Source organism: Polyodon spathula, chromosome 2 (genome assembly GCF_017654505.1).
Source record: "Polyodon spathula isolate WHYD16114869_AA chromosome 2, ASM1765450v1, whole genome shotgun sequence".
NCBI lineage: Eukaryota > Metazoa > Chordata > Actinopteri > Acipenseriformes > Polyodontidae > Polyodon > Polyodon spathula.
In genome coordinates this window covers 51,402,556-51,424,691 of record NC_054535.1, presented here as the reverse complement: position 1 = coordinate 51,424,691, position 22,136 = coordinate 51,402,556, and the positions used below count along the sequence as shown (strand labels likewise).

At 36.8% G+C, this 22,136-nt stretch overlaps 1 protein-coding gene across 9 annotated transcripts in view; it reads left to right on the top strand.

The window, feature by feature from the left end:
- LOC121298019 (protein furry homolog-like) overlaps nucleotides 1-22,136 on the top strand; it is a 195,206-nt gene that overhangs the window by 171,026 nt on the left and 2,044 nt on the right. For 7 of the 9 annotated variants that reach the window (XM_041224779.1, XM_041224756.1, XM_041224747.1 and 4 more), the window contains 14 exons: nucleotides 1,843-2,043; nucleotides 3,941-4,102; nucleotides 6,897-6,971; nucleotides 7,124-7,300; nucleotides 8,806-9,006; nucleotides 11,121-11,291; nucleotides 13,124-13,371; nucleotides 14,740-14,947; nucleotides 15,834-15,983; nucleotides 16,787-16,885; nucleotides 18,313-18,381; nucleotides 19,531-19,548; nucleotides 20,446-20,556; nucleotides 21,614-21,801. In XM_041224779.1, coding sequence (XP_041080713.1) covers nucleotides 1,843-2,043; nucleotides 3,941-4,102; nucleotides 6,897-6,971; nucleotides 7,124-7,300; nucleotides 8,806-9,006; nucleotides 11,121-11,291; nucleotides 13,124-13,371; nucleotides 14,740-14,947; nucleotides 15,834-15,983; nucleotides 16,787-16,885; nucleotides 18,313-18,381; nucleotides 19,531-19,548; nucleotides 20,446-20,556; nucleotides 21,614-21,801 — 2,078 coding nt within the window. The remainder of the gene's footprint in view (nucleotides 1-1,842; nucleotides 2,044-3,940; nucleotides 4,103-6,896; nucleotides 6,972-7,123; nucleotides 7,301-8,805; nucleotides 9,007-11,120; nucleotides 11,292-13,123; nucleotides 13,372-14,739; nucleotides 14,948-15,833; nucleotides 15,984-16,786; nucleotides 16,886-18,312; nucleotides 18,382-19,530; nucleotides 19,549-20,445; nucleotides 20,557-21,613; nucleotides 21,802-22,136) is intronic. The other 2 variants (XM_041224738.1, XM_041224789.1) reach the window with 1 other exon arrangement.

The following is a 22,136-nucleotide window of genomic DNA, read 5'->3' as shown; positions in this document are numbered from 1 at the left end:
AAAATGGACACTGCACTACAACAATCAAAGTATATACATTTATACAAGGGCTCTGGAACTAGGGGTGCTGGGGGTGCGGCAGCACCCCCTGGCTTTGCATGGCACAAATTTTTATTTTGGCACAAGTATACTTGCAGTATACAACTTTTATATTATTTTTGTAAATAATGCAATGTCAGATTCTGACACATACTTTTAGAAAACCAGGTACAACTTCTGTGGATAACTATCAAAAAACTAGAGGAAACGAACTAAAACACAAGTCTGGGAAAAACAAGTGGAAGTCTGGAAAAAGTATGGGGAGAAAAGTATGGAATTTTAATGTTGAAAAAGTGCATGAACCCAGATAAGTCTGCCTTTGCTTTTATGCAAGACATTTAGTAGGCATAGCCTGGGGTTAGAATGGCCTCACATTTGACACATGAGGACGCATCTTGTAAGCTTGGCTGTTTGAAATAGAAGAAAAGAAAACAATCTCGAGGGCTAATGCTCCACTAAAAAGAAAACCATTTACCGCAGTCCCTCGCTTATAAATATGTCTTAATAGGGATGTGCTGTGATTATAAAAAAAATTATACAGTTCAAGAGTCCAAATCCTAATTAAATAAGAATGGGAGTGCTATTGATAGCTGAGCACTTTGGTTATTGTATTCTCATCAGGGGACAGCTGACAGTTTTATGATTTAATGCTGCCTTCATTTTTATGCAAGGCTGTCCTTGGTTCCATTCTTATCTTCCAGGGTGGTTTAACCGTAGGAGGACTTGCCATTCCTTTTACTCTAATCGAATGTAGCTGTCATGCATCCCCTCAGTGTCAGACCCTCACACCCCTTCCCCACTTTCCAAGAGAGCAGTACATTTACCAGATTGATGGCACAGGGAACAACAATTGGCCTTTGTTGTCACAGCCCAAGATGTTTTGCGCAAACTCTGGAGAAAGCATTTCACACTTGACGATGCGTCTGAGTCTAGGTGCTCCAAGAGAACACTCAGCTGTCAAATATCATTCTGAAACTGTTTGCACATGAAATGGGCACAGTAGGAAGATGCAGCCAAATAGATAATGTATTCACAATTACATCCACAGCTAGGCTACCAGAGCATGAAGCATTCCAGGCAAAATACTATATACAAAACAGAGGTTAAGTTATTTAAAAAAAAAAAAAAAAGTTCCAGATCAAGTTTGAATGAATCTGATGAGCCTGCTTGTCCAGGTGTAGGAAATGTGGCTGAGTGTCTATATTGAAACGACCTAGGTTGTCAAAGGCAAAAAACTGGATAGAATAAGAAGCTTCACAAGCACTTACAGCTAGCAGGATCAATGCTCTATATATCATTGTGTATAAATGACTATACTGAGTTTACATTATTATATTGTCCTTACATTATTAGTTGGAAAAGCCACACTGCTTTGTATTTCTGCCCATTGTTGAAACTTCTATGCTTCTCCTACCATGTATATGCTAACGTTCTTGTGTTTGTTGATTGGATAGATAGGGAAATAAAATTCTAGTTAATAGTAATAATCACATTTGTGTTATTAATGACATAGTCTAGTATTTGTGTCCAGTAGCTACTAAAGATCTAGGTGAAATTAACTTTGATTATATCTTCTATAATTTGCAAATATGATTTTTCAAATATGTTGATGCACAGATAATAACGGATACAGAAGAATTGACTGTAGCGAATCAGCATTGGTGTCCATTTCATATTATGATCTAATTAGAACTGTAACAATATTTGTTCAAGTTCTTGTGCTGCTTTAGCAGGCAAGCTGAACATTGTACATTTAAGATCCCGTAGATTTACAATGGAAAACAATGATGTTGTTCTCCTCAGAGCCCGTACTGGAAGGAAGCTCAGAACATCTTGAAGCTGGTGGTGTCCCGCTCGGCGAGCCTGGTTGTGCCGGATGAGATGCACAGATCATACAGCGGAGAATCCTCAGGGTCCCCAGAGATTGCCTTCACCAGAATCTTTAACAGCTCTTCAAAGGAATTGCCGGGAAAGACTCTGGACTTTCATTTTGATATCTCTGAGGTAAAAAGACGGTTGAGGGGGGATGCATTTACTACCAAACAAAAGATGTTAGTGATGTAAAGGGTTCTGAATTAAAATTCATGGTGTTGCATTTGCAATAGCTATATGTAATACTTCTAGATTTAGATGGCTTTTCAGACTGAACACACAGCTGTTATTTCTAGATTTTGTAATCCATTGTAAATTTGGAGAACAACTTGTTGTTTTTAGTCAGTGATAAAAGTAATTTTTCATTAAGTAAGTTTTCATTATAGTAATTGTAGCTAACACAATAATTGTATATATTTGACCTGTGTAGCACTTCCATTAGCTACATAGGTCTCATATGTTCATTTTGAAAGAAACACATGTTATAACAAACATGTACAGTAATCCATCGTGTATCCGACTGCGGTGGGACCAGAGTAAGGGTGGATAAATTCATTTAAATACTGTTATACACAGCTCTAACAATTACTATATTTACACGGTTATTGTTTTGAGATTCTGATTTTATTAGGGAGCTCCCCTAAATCCCTTGTTTACAAAGATACAGGGCATTAGTTCTTGTGACAGAGTAGCTGTCTGCCGTGTGGGTGCGTGCATTCGCTGCTGAGTGATGGGCAGGAGATTGAAGCAGAGGTTGAAGTTGATACACCCCACAGGCAAACAGGATTTAATTACATATCAACACACTGAACAGCTCCTGTGACACCCCTACCAGCAATGGTTGCGCTCAGAGCACATACAACACAGTGTACAAAAACTTTGGTAGGATATACAGTCTCTTAACTAATCTTCTCTGTTCAGTTATTATTATTGTTTGTTTCTTTAGCAGACGCCTTTATCCAAGGCGACTTACAGAGACTAGAGTGTGTGAACTATGATATCTGTTGCAGAGTCACTTACAACAACGTCTCACTCTAAAGACATAGCATAAGGAGGCTAAGTGACTTGCTCAGGGTCACACAGTGAGTCAGTGAGTGAGCCAGGATTTGAACATGGGACCTCCTGGTTACAGCCCTTTTCTTTAACCATTGGACCACAGTCTCCTGTAAACTAACGTAGCTGGAGATTGATCATGGCAGATAAATGGTTAGGGCGGCTATGCGACTTATTACTGTATTTTATTTTAAAACATGATATCTACATGGTACTACATTAAGTTAAAGTTCTCAGTTTCATTCCTTATTCTCTGTGTTAAACTTGCACTTCCTGGGCCAGTTCACCTCAGCACTGTCTTTGAGGTCAAGCATCTTATTGGCGAAGCAGCTGGTGCACCAAGCAAGTGCAGCACTAAAAATGGCTTGTAAAAAGGAGATTTCTTTAAACCAGATAAAATGTTTATTTTTTATTTTTTATAAAAATGCATATTTACTAGAACATACTCCTTTGAGACTGGACATTTGAGACTTATTTATAATAAATGGAAGTGTACAGCTCTTTGTAACGATCTAGTCTGTTTGTTTTCTTATTGTAACAGTTTTACAGTAAGTTTGAATATTGGCAAATCTCAAGATTTACTGGTAAATGTCCAAAATAAACATAATGCTTTGCTTCTGACATTTACTGGTAAATCTCAAGAATAACCAAGCGCCTTTGGGTAATGACCTAAATGTCGTTCTAATCGCCTTCACACATTTATTCTCAATTGTGCATTACTAAGCTCATTAATGACTATTTTGTTAATCGAAAGTTTGTATGCAGAAATAAATACATTCTTCAATGATATACTTTCATATTTCTGTACATTTACTACCTTACTTGTTAAATGTTGACAGTTACCAGTAAAACTTAGTTTTACCAGATTCAAACTTTTACGGTAACATATTATATCTAACATATTACATCTATATGTTATTCAGTGTTAAGTCGTTATGTAATGTAATGAAACGTTAATGTGTCCTCTTTCCCCCAGACACCAATCATAGGGCATAAATACGGAGATCAGCACAGTGCTGCAGGCCGGAATGGAAAGCCTAAAGTCATAGCTGTTACAAGAAGCACCTCCTCAACTTCATCAGGATCTAATTCAAATGGTCTGGTGCCAGTCAGCTGGAAGAGGCCACAGTTATCTCAGGTAGTACAACAACAGGGTTTTGTGTACTGGTTAGATTGTAGACAAGGAGCCACATGCAATCTCTATGGTTGAATGTCAACCCTGGTGTATTTCCTAGAGTCTTGACTTTCCAGACCTAACAAAAATATATGTGTACACATGTATGTATGTATGTGTGTGTGTGTGTGTATGGTTGTATAGAAAACATGTCTGCGGATACTGTCTTTTAAAACACTGTGAATGTAGAAGCCTTTAAACGACCTTCATGTGATTTGATTGGCTCTTGTAATGTTCACCCAGTTACCCATTGTTCTTTATTCATTCCTTTCATTCCCCTTAACTAAAAAGCTACTTATATATAATTTGAAAAAGAAAATGAATGTGTAACAAAAGCTGTAAAGTCAAAAAGAAAAAGGTAATGCAAGTACACAAAAATGTGAATAATTCATTAAAAAAACACACAAAAAAAAACCTCATTATATCAGGATGTCCTTCTTCAGCTGGATGAAAAAAGCACTGCTGTAAAGAAGCTGTTATAAATAAGTTATCTTTCAAAAGAAAAGTTCCAGAGGAGGATAATGACATGATGACTTCAGAAGCCCAATGGAAATTTGGTATTTTTAAAAGCATTTTTACTATTATTTTTACTTAAATGTAAGACATTTTCACAGAGTACCCATTCTTTCAGGCCACTGTCAGTCATACCTGAAAACACAAGACAGCTGAGCTGTGTTTCCAACATTGGTTGTTTAATCTACCATTACAGCTATGTACCTGACTTCCTCTACTTCTGCTTTTCATTCTGATTCTTGTTAGAGGTATCCTAGAAACTGTGGCTATTGTGAAGCGATTGCTTAACATGCTGTTGTAGTCAGAAATCAGAGAAAGTAATTCCACATAATTACTTCTATTTGAGGAATTGGTGCCTTCATAGTGCCCTCTGAATGCCACTTCTTGCTTGCCAAGGTAAACAACAGAATCAACTAAGTGTTTAAGAACATCACGTTTTTTTCTTGCTTGCTCATTGTGATGTATTCTATCCCTAAGCTTCTGCTCATTCAGTTGAACATCAATCCCGGTCTGTCCAGAAGTTTTGAGTGTAACAGTGGCTCACAAGTGACTTTAGGAACACTCATGTTTTTGTGGTGACTTCGATAGACATCCTAGTTTACTATAGCCAGTGCTGTTCCATGTCGCCTTTTCTGTACTGAACAAAAGACAGTTCCAGCAGTATACATTTTTTAATTGACAGCAACCGGTAAGCCATGGATACCTTTTAATAATTTAAATGTTGGAAGTGGTGAGTACATCCTTTCCCTTCCTGTGTCAGTTTGTGTATTTGTGGTGTACACATCCCCGGGGCTATTGATGTGATCAATGCAGATCGGGGGGGGGGGGGGGGGGGGGGGGGGGGGGGGGGGGGGGGGGTCATCTCTTTAGCTGACTAATCGGTCCCATTTAATCTGTTAATTGGAGCAACCCTAGTTAAAATGTCTGACAACTGGAGATGTAGAGGTGTTAATTCTTATACTTCATAGATGACCCACGAAGCGATAAGCTAAATGCTGTTTTGTTTCTCCGATGTACAGTTTGTTACACTTCACACAACCAATGCAGTATACTATTCCTTTACTGGTGAAAGTCATGAATATGAATGAAGATTTTGTCCCTTTGATTACTCTGTTGTTGTAGATGTATTTACATGTAGCACAGTGCGAACTGTTGCATGGAAATGAGCCAACTAGGTTGCTTGTTACTATGAGCTAAATATTCTCTTAGATTTTGTCTCTTTTGTAAGACATCAGTGGTGGATTACTGAAAATAGGAGCTAGAGAGATGTTGTTGGAGAATACTAAAATGTCTTTGTGTGAGATGCTGTATTTTTTTGGTCACAGGATGAGGTGTAAGTACTAGGGGGATATAAATATTATTATTTTGTGTGTTGCTTTTGTACAAAGCATCCTTTCTGTTTATCCTTCTGTAATGGTTGTGTCTACAAAACCACAGTTTCTGAAAAATGCACATTTAATTTGTTTTCTTTAAAAAATCATCACTACAAATGCTTCTCATAATTGGGGTGTGGAATAGTCACGACAAGCTTTAGGAGGTGAAGTCGTATCTCAGGTATGAATGAGAGTTTCTTTCTGCTATGGGATGAATACAGCCAGGAAACAAAAAGAACACTGCTTAAAGTCAATAGTTTTTTTTACAAACGCCCTCAAATTGCGTCATCACACTGACCGTCCTTCCTGTCTACATACAACAAAGCAAAATGACGGACAACAGAAAATGAATTACAAAATATAATACAAAGCAAAGGTGGTGCAAACACTACAGTCGTCATAGAAACTTTGAATTCTGTGCTGCAGTGAGAAAGTCAGACGAACAGTTGTATGCCAAACAAACTCTGCGCTAAGGACTTCAAAATCATAACTTTCTTGACTGAGTCATAAAACAAATATGGACTGCAGACCTCTGCTCATAGTGGGAAACTAAAGGCCCCTTGGGAACAACTATAGTTACCTCCAGGGACAGTTTCTTTCACCGTGGCTTCTTTCCACTATACGCCTCCCCTCCAGTCCATATTTACTGGCTTTTTAGTAAATAATACCATTACAAACGTAATGATACATTTTACTCCATATTAATCAATCAATCTGTTTTATATAGCCTGTTATAGTGGAACACCATCACAAAGTGCTTTACAATTATATAATGTATATATTAACAATGAATAGTCCAGTATTTCACCAATGGGCTTGAACCTTGCTGTCAACACTGCTATTACGGTCAACTAATCATCACTGTATTTCAGAGGAGAACCAGGGAGAAGCTGATGAATGTGCTTTCACTGTGTGGCCCGGAATCTGGTCTTCCAAAAAACCCATCGGTAGGTTGTTTACTCACGATTTTGAATAAAAGATGCAGCATGAGTACTATATATATATATATATATATATATATATATATATATATATATATATATATATATATATATATATATAAGGACAAATCTGTATTAACAGAATTTATGGTTTTCAGGTGGTGTTTTCATCTAATGAGGACCTAGATGCAGGAGACCAGCAGACAAGCCTCATCTCCACAACAGAGGAGGCAGTCCAAGAGGAGGGTACAGCAATGGAGGACACCAGCAGCGAACAGCAGTTTGGAGTCTTCAAGGACTTTGACTTTCTAGATGTGGAGTTGGAAGATGCAGAGGTGAGATGTTTGGTCCCACTGGTGAGTGACTGCTTTTTTCTGTTCTGGAGACATCTGTTTTTAAGTTCTGGAGACTTCAGCACTGGGACACGGTTCTGTCCATTTATGTTCTGCCCTGAGAACAGAAACTAATACATCTCTCAAATAAGTACAGACAAAATGTTCTTCTTAGTCAGTAAATATCCTTAAAATAAAATAATCCTCTCATTTATCCAGGCAACAGGTTGTTACTTTTGATGGTTATTATTGTTAATAACTTAATAGATTTATTTTTTTAAACAAACAAACAGCTGTGAATAGAAATTGAGCAACATTAACTTACTAAAAAACAGGAATTTAGTGGAGAGTGTAAATGATCCCATATTTCTAATCTCAAATTTAGTTATATTTTATGCGTTTTATTTAAACTCAAATGATTAATTAATGTTATAACTGTGAAGCAATCCTAGCATTATACAAGTGATTTGAGATTGAAAGAAATCCTGTAGTTAGATCAAGAGTCTAAAGTGCCATGTTTTACATAATTAATAATACCAGATGACCTAAACTAAAACAGCATTTCAGATAAGACCTTAAGCAAAGTGAATTGTTCCACTAGTAGTAAATGTAGGGGGGACACTTTCTCAGATAATGGGGAGGTTCACATAAAAGTTTCTGCTGTTTCTTGCTGAGTGTACCTGTGTGTGTCCAGCAGCCCAAGTTTAAATGGGAGTCTTCGTGTCTTTAAAGTGTCTGTTCCTTGTACGACTGTCACTATTTTTTTTTTCTGTTCTTTCTAATTCACTTGTCTCTCTCTTTTTTTGCTAACCAGGAGCTGCAGGTAAGTTGCAGCCTGGTGCAGTGCATTGCTTAGTTAACGTTGTGCTTGTGTCAGTCTTGTGTCGGCCGATGATGTAAAGTTTCATTTTGTGTGCTTGATGGAAAACATGTTTATTTTATTTAAATAAATATAAGTTGATTTTGGTTTAATGTCATCTATTTTCTTTTGTAGGGGTTATAAATAGTAACTGTGCTTGATGTGGTCTTGTTTGCTTTCATGTAGTTGTTGCTGCCTTTGTCTATTTTTTATGCATTTTTTGTTAATATTGTAGCCGTGGCAAGCATGATGGTTGAGCATTTGACATGCTGCTTAATAAGGATTAGGAGAAGCCTTCCTGACAACATTACTTCCTAAATTTTGTAATGGCTGTGATGTTCATTGTCCAGTCTGCACATTTAAAGGCACAATAAAAAGCATGCAAAGTGATGATTTTCAATTAGAAATTAGTCTCTTGGTTTTTACATTCCATTGAGTTCATCATAAATGTGGATTAGATTACAGTGAATCAAATACATATGCATAATCTATATGTAAGTATGTTTACTCTAGACTGCAAAATAGCTTTCAGCACCTTTATTTTAAAATGAAGACATTGACAACCGTGGGGTCACGTATTACTTTTGTGCAGTACTTTGTTTTTTTTAAATGGTAGTCATAGTGACCATTGTGTTTTGGGTGACCACAGGGGGAGAGCATGGACAACTTCAACTGGGGGGTGCGCAGGCGCTCGTTGGAAAGCATTGACAAAGGGGACACACCATCCCTGCAGGAGTGCCAGTACTCGGGCAGCACACCCAGCCTGAACCTCACCAATCAGGAGGACACTGACGAATCATCGGAGGAGGAGGTACTGACTGCTAGCCAGATACTTTCCAGCTCACAGATAGTAAGTCACTGTTTTCTTGTTTGGGCCTACATGCCCTCCTGCATAGTGTGTGTTTTGGCCTTGAGTGGATGCCACTAGCTGCTTGCTTTGCATTTACTAGACCTTTTGAAAGTCAAGGTTTTTGTTCAATTAATTTATATGGTTATATAAATTTGTATAAGAACCTCTAGAATATAATATCCAAAAATAAACAAAATCTTGCTTGTTATATTTTTGCAAGATGTTTTTAACAACTAACATGCTCATTGTGTGTGTGTGTGTGTGTGTGTGTGTGTGTGTGTGTGTGTGTGTGTGTGCACTTGCACGTGCACGTGCACAAAAGCAGCCAGGTGCTGGAGCAAAATGACTAATATTCACTTCTCTTCAGATAATTTGTAATTGCATTCATTACAAACAATTCAAGCATTACAAACCAATTACAATACAATTTGGAGAACTGCTTTTTTTCTTGTCAGATGAGATTTTGGTAATTTTTTTCTACAAGTAAATACAATTCTGACTATATAAAATGTTTAACTTAGATCCATAAATTGAGTAGGTTGAAATGCTATGTACTGTGGGTTGTCCTGCTGTATAAGAACATATGGACAGCTTGGACACAGCCTTCAAGATTACCAGAAAAAATAAACACCATGGAAATGTATTTTCAGAGGTTTTTTCTGCAGTGGGTTCCATGGAAAAGTTCCCCATTACTGCGGTAGGTGCGGAGCGTGATACTGGCCTGCGCCGCAGGTTACTTGTCAGTTGCCGCAGACAGTCTTTGTTATTCTGAGGATTCTGATATATCGCGGTCCTGGAGTTGGCTCCCCATTTTTACTGCCTAACTACGCATGCCTTAGCTGCGCTATGCATAGACAGCTTCACTTAGAATTACTGTTCTTTTTATTTCGTACTGCACACCACAAACAAAAATATACAAAACAATTAAAAACAAAGCATTAATGTCATACTATTGTCATATACACATACACATGCATTGCACAATAACACAAAGCAAATTAAATATCTACTTGCTGAAGCGGTTTAAGCAATGCACAAGCAAAAGTCACAGGGCAGTGACATCAGCTCCCTAGCAACAAGCCTCCTATGTTGGGAATGGATTCTTTTAATGCAGTGTTTTGGGCATTTGAGAAAGGAGAGGAAGATTCGTGAAATTAATTGGAGACTGAAGTTGATGAGAAGCAATTGCCCTCCTCGGTACGAATTAAAATGGTGTGCTGCTTTGCATATGAAAAATTAGAAAAATCAGGTTGCATAGAGGATTTATATTGGATCCTGACGTGCAATTTTTTTTTTTCAGATACTGTATAGTAGATAACCTATACAGTACAGCAAATACCTAGTTCAAAAACAACAATTGTGATACAAACAACAGATGTTATTTGACATTGTATGCAGTACAGTCCTTAAGTAATGGAATAGCTGTTTTATTATTTTGTTACTTTTAAAAAGCTGCTACAATCATGGAATGTAAGAAATGTATTAAAAAATTAAATTATTTAAAATTCATTTGTTGATTGATGCCGAAAAAATCATATTAAAATACATTCCCCTTCCTGTATTAAATACTATTCAAACTGAAATTATGTTCAGGGAATTTTTTTAAATTTTTTCCTAGAATAGGAAAAAAATAAAAAATAAAAGAAACTTGCTGGGGAAAAAAGTATTGTTTTTGTTGTAACGGGCCTCGATGTACTTTGTGTCAGTGACCTAATTTTTATTAAATTATCAAAAATAACAAAATAATATTTGCAAAAAATAGTGTTCAAATATAGTGGGCTGTACATTTAGACCCATGAAGGATGCACGGTAGAATACTTTCGCTTTGTAGAATGAAAATGCTGAGGGAAAGAGAATGTTCCACCTCTGACCCTTCAAAACTATTCCAGCAAAAAGGGAAAAGGTAAAAGCTGCACAACAGCAAATTCTTAATGGGCTGCTTTGATGTAGTGTAGGGACTTCAGGACATGTGTTTGTGGGCTAAATTTAATATGAAACCAACATGGGTTGTTACCTGGTGGCATCAAAAGTCATACATTGTTTGAAGATGGATAAGGGACAAGAATTGTCTTTTTGTCTATATTATAATAATTTTGTGTTGATTCTGTTTTTAGCTCAACAGCGACTCTGCGACAGACGATGCAGCCTCCAATCACGTGGATTCCCTTCTTCAGTCCCAGGAGTCCTCAAGCAGTGCAGTAACTGAGAAAGCAGCAGCACCCCGGGCTGAGAGTCCCAATCTCGAGCTTGCTGTTCCAGATAGCACAAACGGCCAGCTGCCTGAGGTGGGATCAATCAGAAAGAGGAATGTTAGCTGGTGCATGGCCGGCCTGGGCTCCTTTTAATTTCATTCTTTATTTTCTTTTTATTTATTTATTTATTTATTTATTTATTTATTTATTTATGTGTTTATGTGTTTTTACATCTGCTTGGTTTCTCCAGAAAGAAAGCATGCTGAGTCACCTTACTGCCAGTTGTAACCTGTGATGGCCCTGGGCAAAATGAATGTCTGTCAAAACTTTGACGATAAAGCAAACAAATGCGCCATCACAGATTAAACAATATATGTTCCTTGAATTGAATGGAAGAGCATTTCAGTCTGAGTGATATGAGTGGTATGCTCTTCTGTTTTCCTGGGTGTGGGACTCTCACTTGTCTTTGCTTTGCCTGCACCCTGAGTGATTGGGGCGAGATTAGGGGAACACACCTCAGGCCAGCTGTGCTAGTATGATTTAGATTCAGGCCTTCAAAAAGAAAGAAAGAAAAGGAAAGAAAGGCTAAGCTGCGATTTGTAATATTTTTACAAAAAGGCCTGTGGATTTAACCAGAACCTGGCTTCTTGGCCGACTCTAGTCTGTAAGTATATTTGTAACCACTTTTGAATTTCATATGGCATAAGATCTGATTGGAGTTAGGAAGCGTGCCTCTCTTTTAACAAACTAATATTTTCAGCACATGAGTGATACTAACATAACAACTTAAGTTTTCACTTTTGTAGAAATGTGTTTTATGTTGTTACCTGACACTTCTGACATGTAACCAAAATAAGTGCTCACTCATAGCATTAAAAATACGTTTTGTATAATAGGGGTAGCATCTCAAGTGAGTTAAAAAGAAAGAGGCCATCTGAAATGGCCTTTCATTTTAGGTGTGTTTGTTTAAAGGACAGGAATTTGAGACGTCGCAAACAGTACTTCATTCAATGTGAGACTTTCAAAAACAGTTTTTATTTTTGGAATTTTAAGACGCTTATTTCCTTTTGAGCATCAAAAAAGGTGTGCATCTGTGGAAAGTAATTCTAAACATCTGTGCCACTAGGAATTCGGCATTCTACGGACCTGCACATTTCAGAATGTGAGCCCAAGGAGAAGACATAAATGAATAAGCAATTGACATATAGTACTGGAATGACATCCAGAAAGGGTTCACATAGCAAGCGTCAGTACAGTTAATCATCCTTATTTGTCAGCATGTGACCGTAAAAGGTCTTAATAATAATAATGGCATACATTATTTTGGAAATATTTTGGAAGCAAGCCAGTATTTTTCTTCTTTATAGTACATGTTTTTGGTTTATAAGTAGTATTCTGGTTATCTAAAATTCAATAAAAAATTGTTTGGCAGCAGTCGTGTGACAAATCTATTGCACTTTTAGACCCCCAGAAACCTATAAATGCGAAAAAATTATTTCCTAATAAAATTCGGCAAAACTTTCTACAAGAAGTATTTGTCAATATATCCTTTGGCTAGTTTTATAGACCCTAATTAGCACAAATCTTAGATTATTATTCCTACTGTAGGTAGTCCAAAGTGTGTGCTAATGTCTGGAACCAGCAGTTTGTGTTATATAAAACACCCCAAATATGTGACTTTTTAGGGACAAATAAGTATTGATACTATGTAATTAGAATTCCATTTACCTTTTAGACATGCTTTGTAATGTTTGAATACTATTCAAACCAAAAACAAAGTCAGTTAAGAAAACTACACATGTTCCGTGTGATGGAAGATAAAAAAAAGTTTTGATCTTTTACACTGGGAGGAGTTCTTGAACATGTCAGAAGGAACTTTTCTGTAAATTGGGAGTATATAATAAGTTGTGGCTGTTTGTCTGCAGGATGCGAGTGCATCTTCTGTTGAGGAGCAGGTTAGCACTGTGAGTGAAGACACAGAGTCGTATAGTGCACCACCAGTGCCTCAGGATTGCCAGGATCCCCCAGATACTCAGGAATCTCAGAACAGCTCTGAGCCTCCCGCCCCTGATAGCCCCCCGGGGTCCATCTGCGAGGAGGACGTCACGCTAGCACTGAAGGAGCTTGATGAGAGGTGTGAGGAGGAGGAGGCTGACTTCTCAGGACTTTCCAGGTAAGTTTCAGCCAGTTCCCAAAGTATAACTAGGACCTCAATATTCAGAATTGCCATGTACTTGATATACAGTCAGTTATCCTTTAAAAATGATTTCGAAGGACAATAAATTGCACTGATAATGCTTTTTAAATGGTTTACAGTGCCTAGTCTTTTTTTAAAACAAAGGGTCAGAATACATTTACAGGTTAAATCACCAGATTAATTTTATGTCAATAAGTCACTCTCCCAATACACCCCATTTATAGTATTCAAGCAGTTATCTGAATACATAGCTTTCTTATCTTTTGGGGATTCAAAAATAGTTGAAATTAAAAGGACATTTGTGATTTAGTATTATAATGTGTATATTAAAATAATGCAATGTTATCATAGTTTGTTTATTGAGAAATGACTTTACTTTGGTGGTGTTTATGTTACTTATCAAACATTTACGGGTATATGTTGTGCTTGAGATGTGTTAAAATGAACTGCTCCCAAGTTCAGTCCTCAGGCCTACATTGTAATAAAACCTTCTCCCCCCACATTTCCAAGATGAGGAAATGCTGTAAATGCCTTGAGACAGATCCCTGAAACTTTGATTTATACAGGTGCACTTAATAACCTGCTATCATGCAACAATATTTCATTTTTGTGTGATCGTAGAACTCAGAACATAGAGGGAGCAGTAAAAGCAAATGTACATGAGTCGTGGAATGCAGCAGTGGGCTTATTGAATTAGAATTGCAGTCCTGAGTAAAACATTGATTAATGCACCTGCTAAGTAACTGTTGTAGGCGTTGATATATACATAAAGGGCACATCCCTAAGACTGAATCGAAGAAGCAAAGCTGTTAAATTGATTGTTGGTGTGACTGGCCGTGCGCCAATTCATCTTGCCTCCTAAAATAGATGACAAGATAATTAAAAGAGGAAAAAAAAAATACTGTCTACTGCAGCAAAATATCCTGGGCCTTTCCCAAGGCAAACCACTTTAGATTACGAATGCAGATGCTGGTCGCTTTCATCTTTTATCTTTATATTATTAGCAGACAGGGAAGCTAGACATCCTCTAATTTCACTGCAGCGGTCAGAGCAGGGAGATGGTATCTTCTACATTGCTAAGCACGGCCAGTTTAAAATATATTTACTCTGTGTGTTTTGTAAGGCTTTTTGGTAATTTCAACCTGTGAGTACCTCACTGTTCTTAATGAAAATTTAAGCTGTTTACAACTATCAAAAGCAATGTTTACAGTTCTTCCTATTGATATGTTAGAGAAAAAAGAATATGTAGATTATTGTATAATAGTTATATGCAATAGCATTTGGTTTAGTAAATTCTTGGGCAGAGAGGAGGAGTTCTGATGTCGGGTTTTGTTGTTTTTCCAGCCAAGATGAAGGGGACCAAGAGGGATTTCCAGAGGTCCAGACCTCTCCGCCACCATCACCCTTTTTGTCGGCCATCTTGGCAGCTTTCCAGCCAGTGTCATACGATGATGAAGAGGATGCCTGGCGTTGCCATGTCAACCAGATGCTGTCAGACACTGATGGATCCTGTGCCGTTTATACATTTCATGTGTTCTCTAGATTGTTTCAGGTCAGTACAGTCTCCAGTGTACAAGCAAGAAAGTCTTTGCATCTCTCTCTGCCTGGCATAATGCAACATTTTTTTATTTCGGCTATTGTATTGTTGCTGATATTTCTCCCTACACATTATGGCTCACTTGTCCATTAAACAGAATGCATTTTACGGGTTCTGGTTTACAGATGATACCCCAGATGCTGCAAGTCAGTCTTTAGTTGCAAGTGTTGGTGTGAAATGTAATGTGAAGCATGAAGCGAGAAATGTGTTTTATACCCCACAGGCATACATACATACATATATACATGCACACAGTATATCGCACTAAAATGCACTGTCTGGAAATAAAATAAAAATAAGTATGCACCAGTAAAAGCTGAAGTGAAACTTGTAGCTATAGTCTACAGCAGTGGTACACACCGGCAGTTGTTCTTGATATGATATGGTACCGCAATGCTCCTTCAATCGCACTGTTGTAATGTATCAATCTAAAGCTGTAAAGACCTGTTTTTACAAAAGGTTCTGACAAAAGAGGATACTTGATTTAACTGTAAATGCTTTGTCACAAAAGGCTCTAGGATGAGACTTTGTGAGCATTAAACAAACAGACTGTGAAAATATACAGGGAACACTGTGAACTATAATAGGCATGTGCCTAAGGCAATGAGAGTAAACTGTGGAACTGCAAAAACTGAGACTTTATTAAATAGCAAACTGCTTGACAACAGTTATTTAAAATTGGTTTAATGAGTTCATCGTTGTATAGTCCAGTATTGAATGACCCTCCAATATGTTTGTTCTTTTTTGTTTTACCCAAACTGGAATTAAATATTGCCATTTTAAAGCTAGTTAAATAGAACTGGATATGAACCTTCTCTGTGGGTTTGTTTTTCAACCACAGAACATTCAGAGAAAATTTGGAGTCATAACGAATGACTCGGCTAGCTTTCTGGGCGAGCGTTTGCAGCGAATTGGGTCCAAGTTCCGAAGTTCGTTGGAAGTGATGATGACCTCCTCAGAGTGTCCCACTGTCTTTGTGGATGCTGAAACTGTAAGTGATGGCCTCAGTGAAAAATACTTCTGTCCTGAAGAGTGTAAACCTGTCATTTGTGTTTTTGTTGGAGGCTTACATAGAAGAGCTGATGACTTGGAGTTAGAGCTATTGCTTGTAATTTTTTTGAAAGATTATCTTTTGAGAAAGTTTAAAGAAGCCTGTGTGTTTTATTCACTAGGGTTCTAACCCATTGTAACTGTGTGTGTTCTCTGTACATTGTACATAGTTATACTGTAGGAATCAACTTGTACAGCAGGAAGAAAATATTAACAGGACAATTCTACAACTGGCACAAACCAAAAATCATATAGAATACAAGTGAAATAAAGAAAATTGTTTTCCGATTTCTGTTGTACCTCAAAAGTATCTGTTCAGTTGATCTAAATAGTGGATCTAAAATATTACACTTTATGGCGTATTTAAGACAAATTTGCTATAGAGACCTGTATTTACTCCTTAATGATTTTTTCATAACCCTGGTAACAAAATAACCCTATTTCAATGATCAAAACAGAGGCGTTGTATAGATCTGCCATCAATAAAAGAGAAACCCATGTGTGTCTTTTGAGCCCTCTTGCCCAACCTCAATACAAGATACAAAGTATTTGCGATATCATGCAAGGTCAACTACCCTCAATGTTAAATGTATCGATGGTTTTGCTATGCAGTGATTTAAAAAATCTACTGTATTCCTTCCAATTTAAGATAGCCTTGAATTTAAGACAATTTGAGGAAAAAATAAGAGAAAAGTTTGTCTGGAGCCCTTAGGTTTATAGAATGATTTTTTTTTCCTGTTCCAGTTGGTCTCGTGTGGGTTGCTGGAAACACTGAAGTTCAGCGTGTTAGAACTACAAGAACACCTTGATACTTACAATGTCAAAAGAGAAGCTGCTGAACAGGTAGGTGTCAAAATCAGGTAAAAGTCTGATGAAGCATGCTCTTCATGAAGAAATCCATAAACTAATGTTCTTTTGAAGAACCCTTTCACCAGTTACAAGAAATCATTTTCCAAACAGTTTAAATATCCAAATTATGCCCTTTCTCCGTGGGATTGAATAACTTGCATTTATCTTAAGTTCTTGAAAATCGCTAACCTCTAATTTTGCTTTTTTGTCTTGGGCAATAGTTTACAGATTATTTCTGTATTCTTCTGTGTATTTCAGTACTTTTCAGATGCTTTAGACATTGGTTCTAGGAATAGACAGCCCTTTGAAATAGACATCTACAGTATGGTCATAACGTAGCTAAAGAAATGGGTGGTTGTCTTTCGTTTGGGTTGCATGTGCTTTGTTAACCAAATAAGCTGCAGCAAAAATGGAAGTTGTCAGATGAGAAGGCAAAACAAGATTTAAAAGGGACCTTGGGATTCGTGTCATTAATTGAATCAGACCCCACTACGTCAAGGAATAGAACTCCTCCACATGTATGCGAGCCCAGCTTGTTTAATTCACTAAGTACACTGCTTTTATTGAATTGACTGCACAGGAAATTGCATTCCACACCCCTATTTATGCTTCTACTGAAAGCAAAGGTTAAAGAAAGGCCAGAATGAAGATCTTGCCCAGATAATGCTGTAGAAAATAACTTTGTGGAGCTAAAACAAGGGTGTTTCATCGCAACAGTTATTTTCTATAAAGGCATATTAACTCGATGTGTTGTAGTGATGATAGTATACAGTTTTCAATAGAGATCACATGACACACCTTTAAGTTAAAACTCTACCACAAGGACATGTTGTATTTGAGTAGAGTGCCTCCTTAACTGAAAGCATTTATTTAGGCAGGAAGCCAGATCCTTCACCAAAAGTCACCCTTTAAATGGCTTCACTAGAAAGCCATTTTTGATTTTTTTTGCAACAGCGGAAACAAAAACATATTTCATACTGCTTTGCCACTTTCTGAGACGTGGTCGAGTTTCACCTATGTAAAATAAATCAAGGTATTTGTCAATACATGTCTGTTTGCTGCTTCCAAGCCGTTGTAAAATGTTCATTAGACCTAAATTATAATTGCAGTCAAGCCAGAATTAACTCCTAATTGTGTCTGGAAAGCAGAATATAATTCTAGAGAAGGGCCCTGGCAAGCATCCATACATATGCCCTGTGGAATAATGAGCAGTGATCGTGTCAGCTCTGACTATTGTAGACCTCCGATGAAAAACAGAAACAGGGCTCTTTTGCTAATGCACCAAAATAATGGATATAAATACTAGCAATAATAAACACACTAATGTTGCTAATCATCTTTTCACAAAAAAAAGAAAGCAAGTAAGATCACTTTATTCTTTTCACTGTTTGATACATGCTTTTCCTTTTGTGTTTCTGCAGTGGTTAAGTAACTGTAAAATAACATTTGGTGAAAAAGGTGGAACCCACAGGCCCAACACAGAAGCCCAGGTAAACAAAATCCCATATTGATGTTGTATTAACACGAGGCTGAATGATTGTTTTAAACCAGTTAAAAGCTGAAAGAGCTTGCATATGGCCCCTGTCAAACTGTGTGGCATGTGCCATTTTATGCAGATATAATTGACATTTTCTGATTTGCTTTTCTGTTGATAAACTTTTCCTTTTATCAACCTTGAACAGAGTTGCAGTCTGAATAAAAATTAAAGGAAACTCCAATACTATTAACTGTAGATGGGCAGAGTTAGCTTAATTGTTGGTTATATTAATAGAATGCTTTTGTAGCCAAAGATCATTGAGGTAAATCCTAATAATTGTATGTGTGTTCTAGACGTGTTTACTCTGCATTAAGTATTTGGCCTTTTTTAAGAATATTTTATATTAGGTGTTGAATATGGACCCAATGAAAAGTAGAATTGCATGCTGACTAAAAGCCCACTTGACCCTAACTTTACTAATATTGTGCAAAGGGACAGTATAATGCTTAGTCCTTTTGAATCGGAATGTAAGTTTTCATGTTTGCTAGAAAAAAAATTGCTTGGTTGTCACATACACAACTTTATCTCACACGACTGCTTGTTAAAGCAGCATATTATTATCTCCCAGTGAAATATAATAAATAGGGATTCTTGCAACACCAGATGTAAGTTTACCTTTTATATTAATAAAACTGAAATGAAATTAAAAGTAAGCTGCAGTCCTTCTCAGCCAGTCACAACACGGAACAGGGCTCACAATAAACCATGTTTGAACTGAACTTAGATCCTAATTTGTTTTCTTTTAAAATGGTCAAACATGTTTTATCCAGGAAAATTCCACAGCTGTATGTGATCTGTTTTGAATTAGTTTCCATCCTGAGAGTAGATGTAATACTGTCCCTTTTGATTTCTGAGGAACCTCAAAAAAAAAATATGCATGGTAAACACAGTAGCCGCATGTCACTTTAATTAGAACAGCAGTGTTTTCAGTTAAATTGATGTTCTCCCTTGTAGCTTAACTAAAATAAAAATAATTTTTCCTGTTTTTTTCCTCTTGGCATTCACCTGGAACATCTTTGACTTGGTTTAAGAGTTTGAGCTCACTAATTCTTGATCTTCTTCTTTCTTTGTGTTTCTGTGACCTGCTCATCATCTTGCTTAGCAAATGGAAATTCTAGCAGTAAGTGGTTCTTGAATTTTAGACTCCAGCGGACCTTCATCCGTGTTCCGTCCATGTTTGTGATGCAGCTGTGCCTTCCATCGTAGATCACTGTTCAACCATGTCATACCAAAACTCTGTATGATCCGCTAGCCTTGTCTAACCCCCAGATTTGCATTAACATGGCTATCCTTATTTTTTAATTACCTCATAATGTTTTCTTCAGATGTACTGTGACATCCCATTGTTAATTAATGGAGTTACAAACATGTTGGCTTGGAGTGTCCTCCCTTTGAAAGGTTCTCCCCTGGCTGCATCGCTCATGCACATACTTTTTATTACTGTAAATGCAATTCTTCAGTGCATCAAAACAAGCATGGGTAATGCATCAAACATTTTGAAGTAATATATTCCTATATCCATTGTTAATTCCTTTTTGCATGGTCAAAGTTTTTTACCCACATTTCATTTAAAAATTTTTTTTTTTTTTTTTTTTACTCAGCATCCATTTTGAGTACAGTCTGTTTTGATCATAATTGTGAAATACTTTACTGCAAATATGATTTCCATGTCTTTAGTCTCTGCTGTAAACTGTAATTGATGTAGTTTCAGCTTGTCATCAGCTTCACTTTTGTCTAGCACATTTCATGTTGACATTTCTTTCCCCGCAATTAACCAGTAACCATTTTTAATTCAACACATTTTAATGCTGAAAGGCTGGCATTCATTTGTCTGGATAATGTTATTATTATTATTATTATTATTTATTATTATTATTATTATTATTATTATTATTATTATTATTAATAATAGTAATAATAATAATAATAATAATAACAATAATATTAATAATAATACAATAAAAAATATTAGTACATTATTAATAGACTGCTTCTTTAATGGCTGGTTTGTTTTTAGGAGCTGGAATTATGTCGGAGGCTCTACAAACTGCACTTCCAGCTGTTGCTGCTGTTTCAGGCGTACTGTAAATTGATCAGTCGTGTTGACACTGTCAAGAGAGAGGCAGAGGTAAGACCAGTCTACCACAGTTACAAGTGAACTCCCAGATTCATTCAGACACTCTTCGGTTTTCTGCACTAGTTTGTGTTTCCAGTCGGGAATTGCTTTCAAAATAAAGATATACAGGTTAAGAGGCGCAGAAAACTTCACTGCAAGAGGAGAAGGTTTGAAAGTGTTTAGTTTCAGTGGAGTCTAAATTATTATCAGAAGATCAATTATATTTTCCTCCAGAGGACAGTTATCTTTAATTGGCCATCACAGCATGGCAAGAAACCCACAGTGACTGCAGGCACTCTAAATTAGTGACATGTCCATGGCACCAGAAAACCCATGGTGACAGCAGGCATCCTAAATTAATCTCACTTTTCTCATGTTAGAACATGAATTCAAATAGTAGGCATCAGTTATTCAACTGAACCCTTAAAGTGCCCTTTATTATTAAACACAGTTTGTAAACTAAAACACTAAAGGAGTGATAACCAAGATTTTAAATTATTTTCTTGCCCCCTGTTATAATTAGCTACATTATCAACTACCCTTCTACTAAGTATTTCTAGTTATTTTTCCTGAATATACAGTTTTAAAAGTTAAACTGCTCTAAATATTAGAACTATTACATTTCTACCTACTTTGTAATTCTTTATAACACAAAACCAGTATGAAGCACATTTATACCAGAAATGTAGTGTTGTACCAAGGAGGAGCATGCCCATTTTTTCCTTCTTTAGTTTAATTCTGTAATAAAATGAATTTATCCTGGTAGTGTGGATTTGGTATAAATGATTCCAGTTTCCATAACCAGCTTCACCGGAATGTATCCAAGTGTTCTGTTTTATTTTACTGTTATGCTTCTTATCCTAGACATTTCATGTGTCTTTGTATTTATATTGTTGTACCCTATGGCTGCACTGTTACACTAAAACAATGTGTCAGCTTAAAAATGCAAATGAGACAGAAGAAATAAAAGCTTAGTTAATGGATCGTTAAACCTTTATGCTTGGACAGAAGTGGATGCACGTGGCCCAAATTCATATATTTTCTTGTAACTTGTGTGTCCTTGTACCAGGTTATAAATATGTCTGAAGAGCTGGCTCAGCTGGAGAGCAGCTTGAAGGAGGCGGAAGCCACGGCAGAACAAAGTGATGAGGAGATGGCAATCCCTGAAGCCAGCACTGAGACTGCTATTCATTCTCTCATTGAAACCTTGAGAAATAAGGAGTTTGTGGCTGCACTAGCACAGGTCAAGACCTTCAGGTAAAACACAGGGTGGATTCAGACAGCACATGGATAATCATTATAAAATATCTTGTGAAATAGTGTATGCATTGGTTTATTGATAAAGTTGCATGAAAAAAAAAAACACAGTGTAGCACTTTCTATTCTGGACCACTGTGTCACACCTGTTTCTAACATGCAGATGAGGTGACATAAGAAATATATCTCTACATACAGTCCTACTGTGCTGATCTTCTTCTGAGTACATTGATGTATATTTGCACGAGGTATAAAAATATACAATAAATATGTTATGTATATAACAAAAAAATGCTTAAAATACAGATTATTCTATTATTATGAAGCTTGCTTGG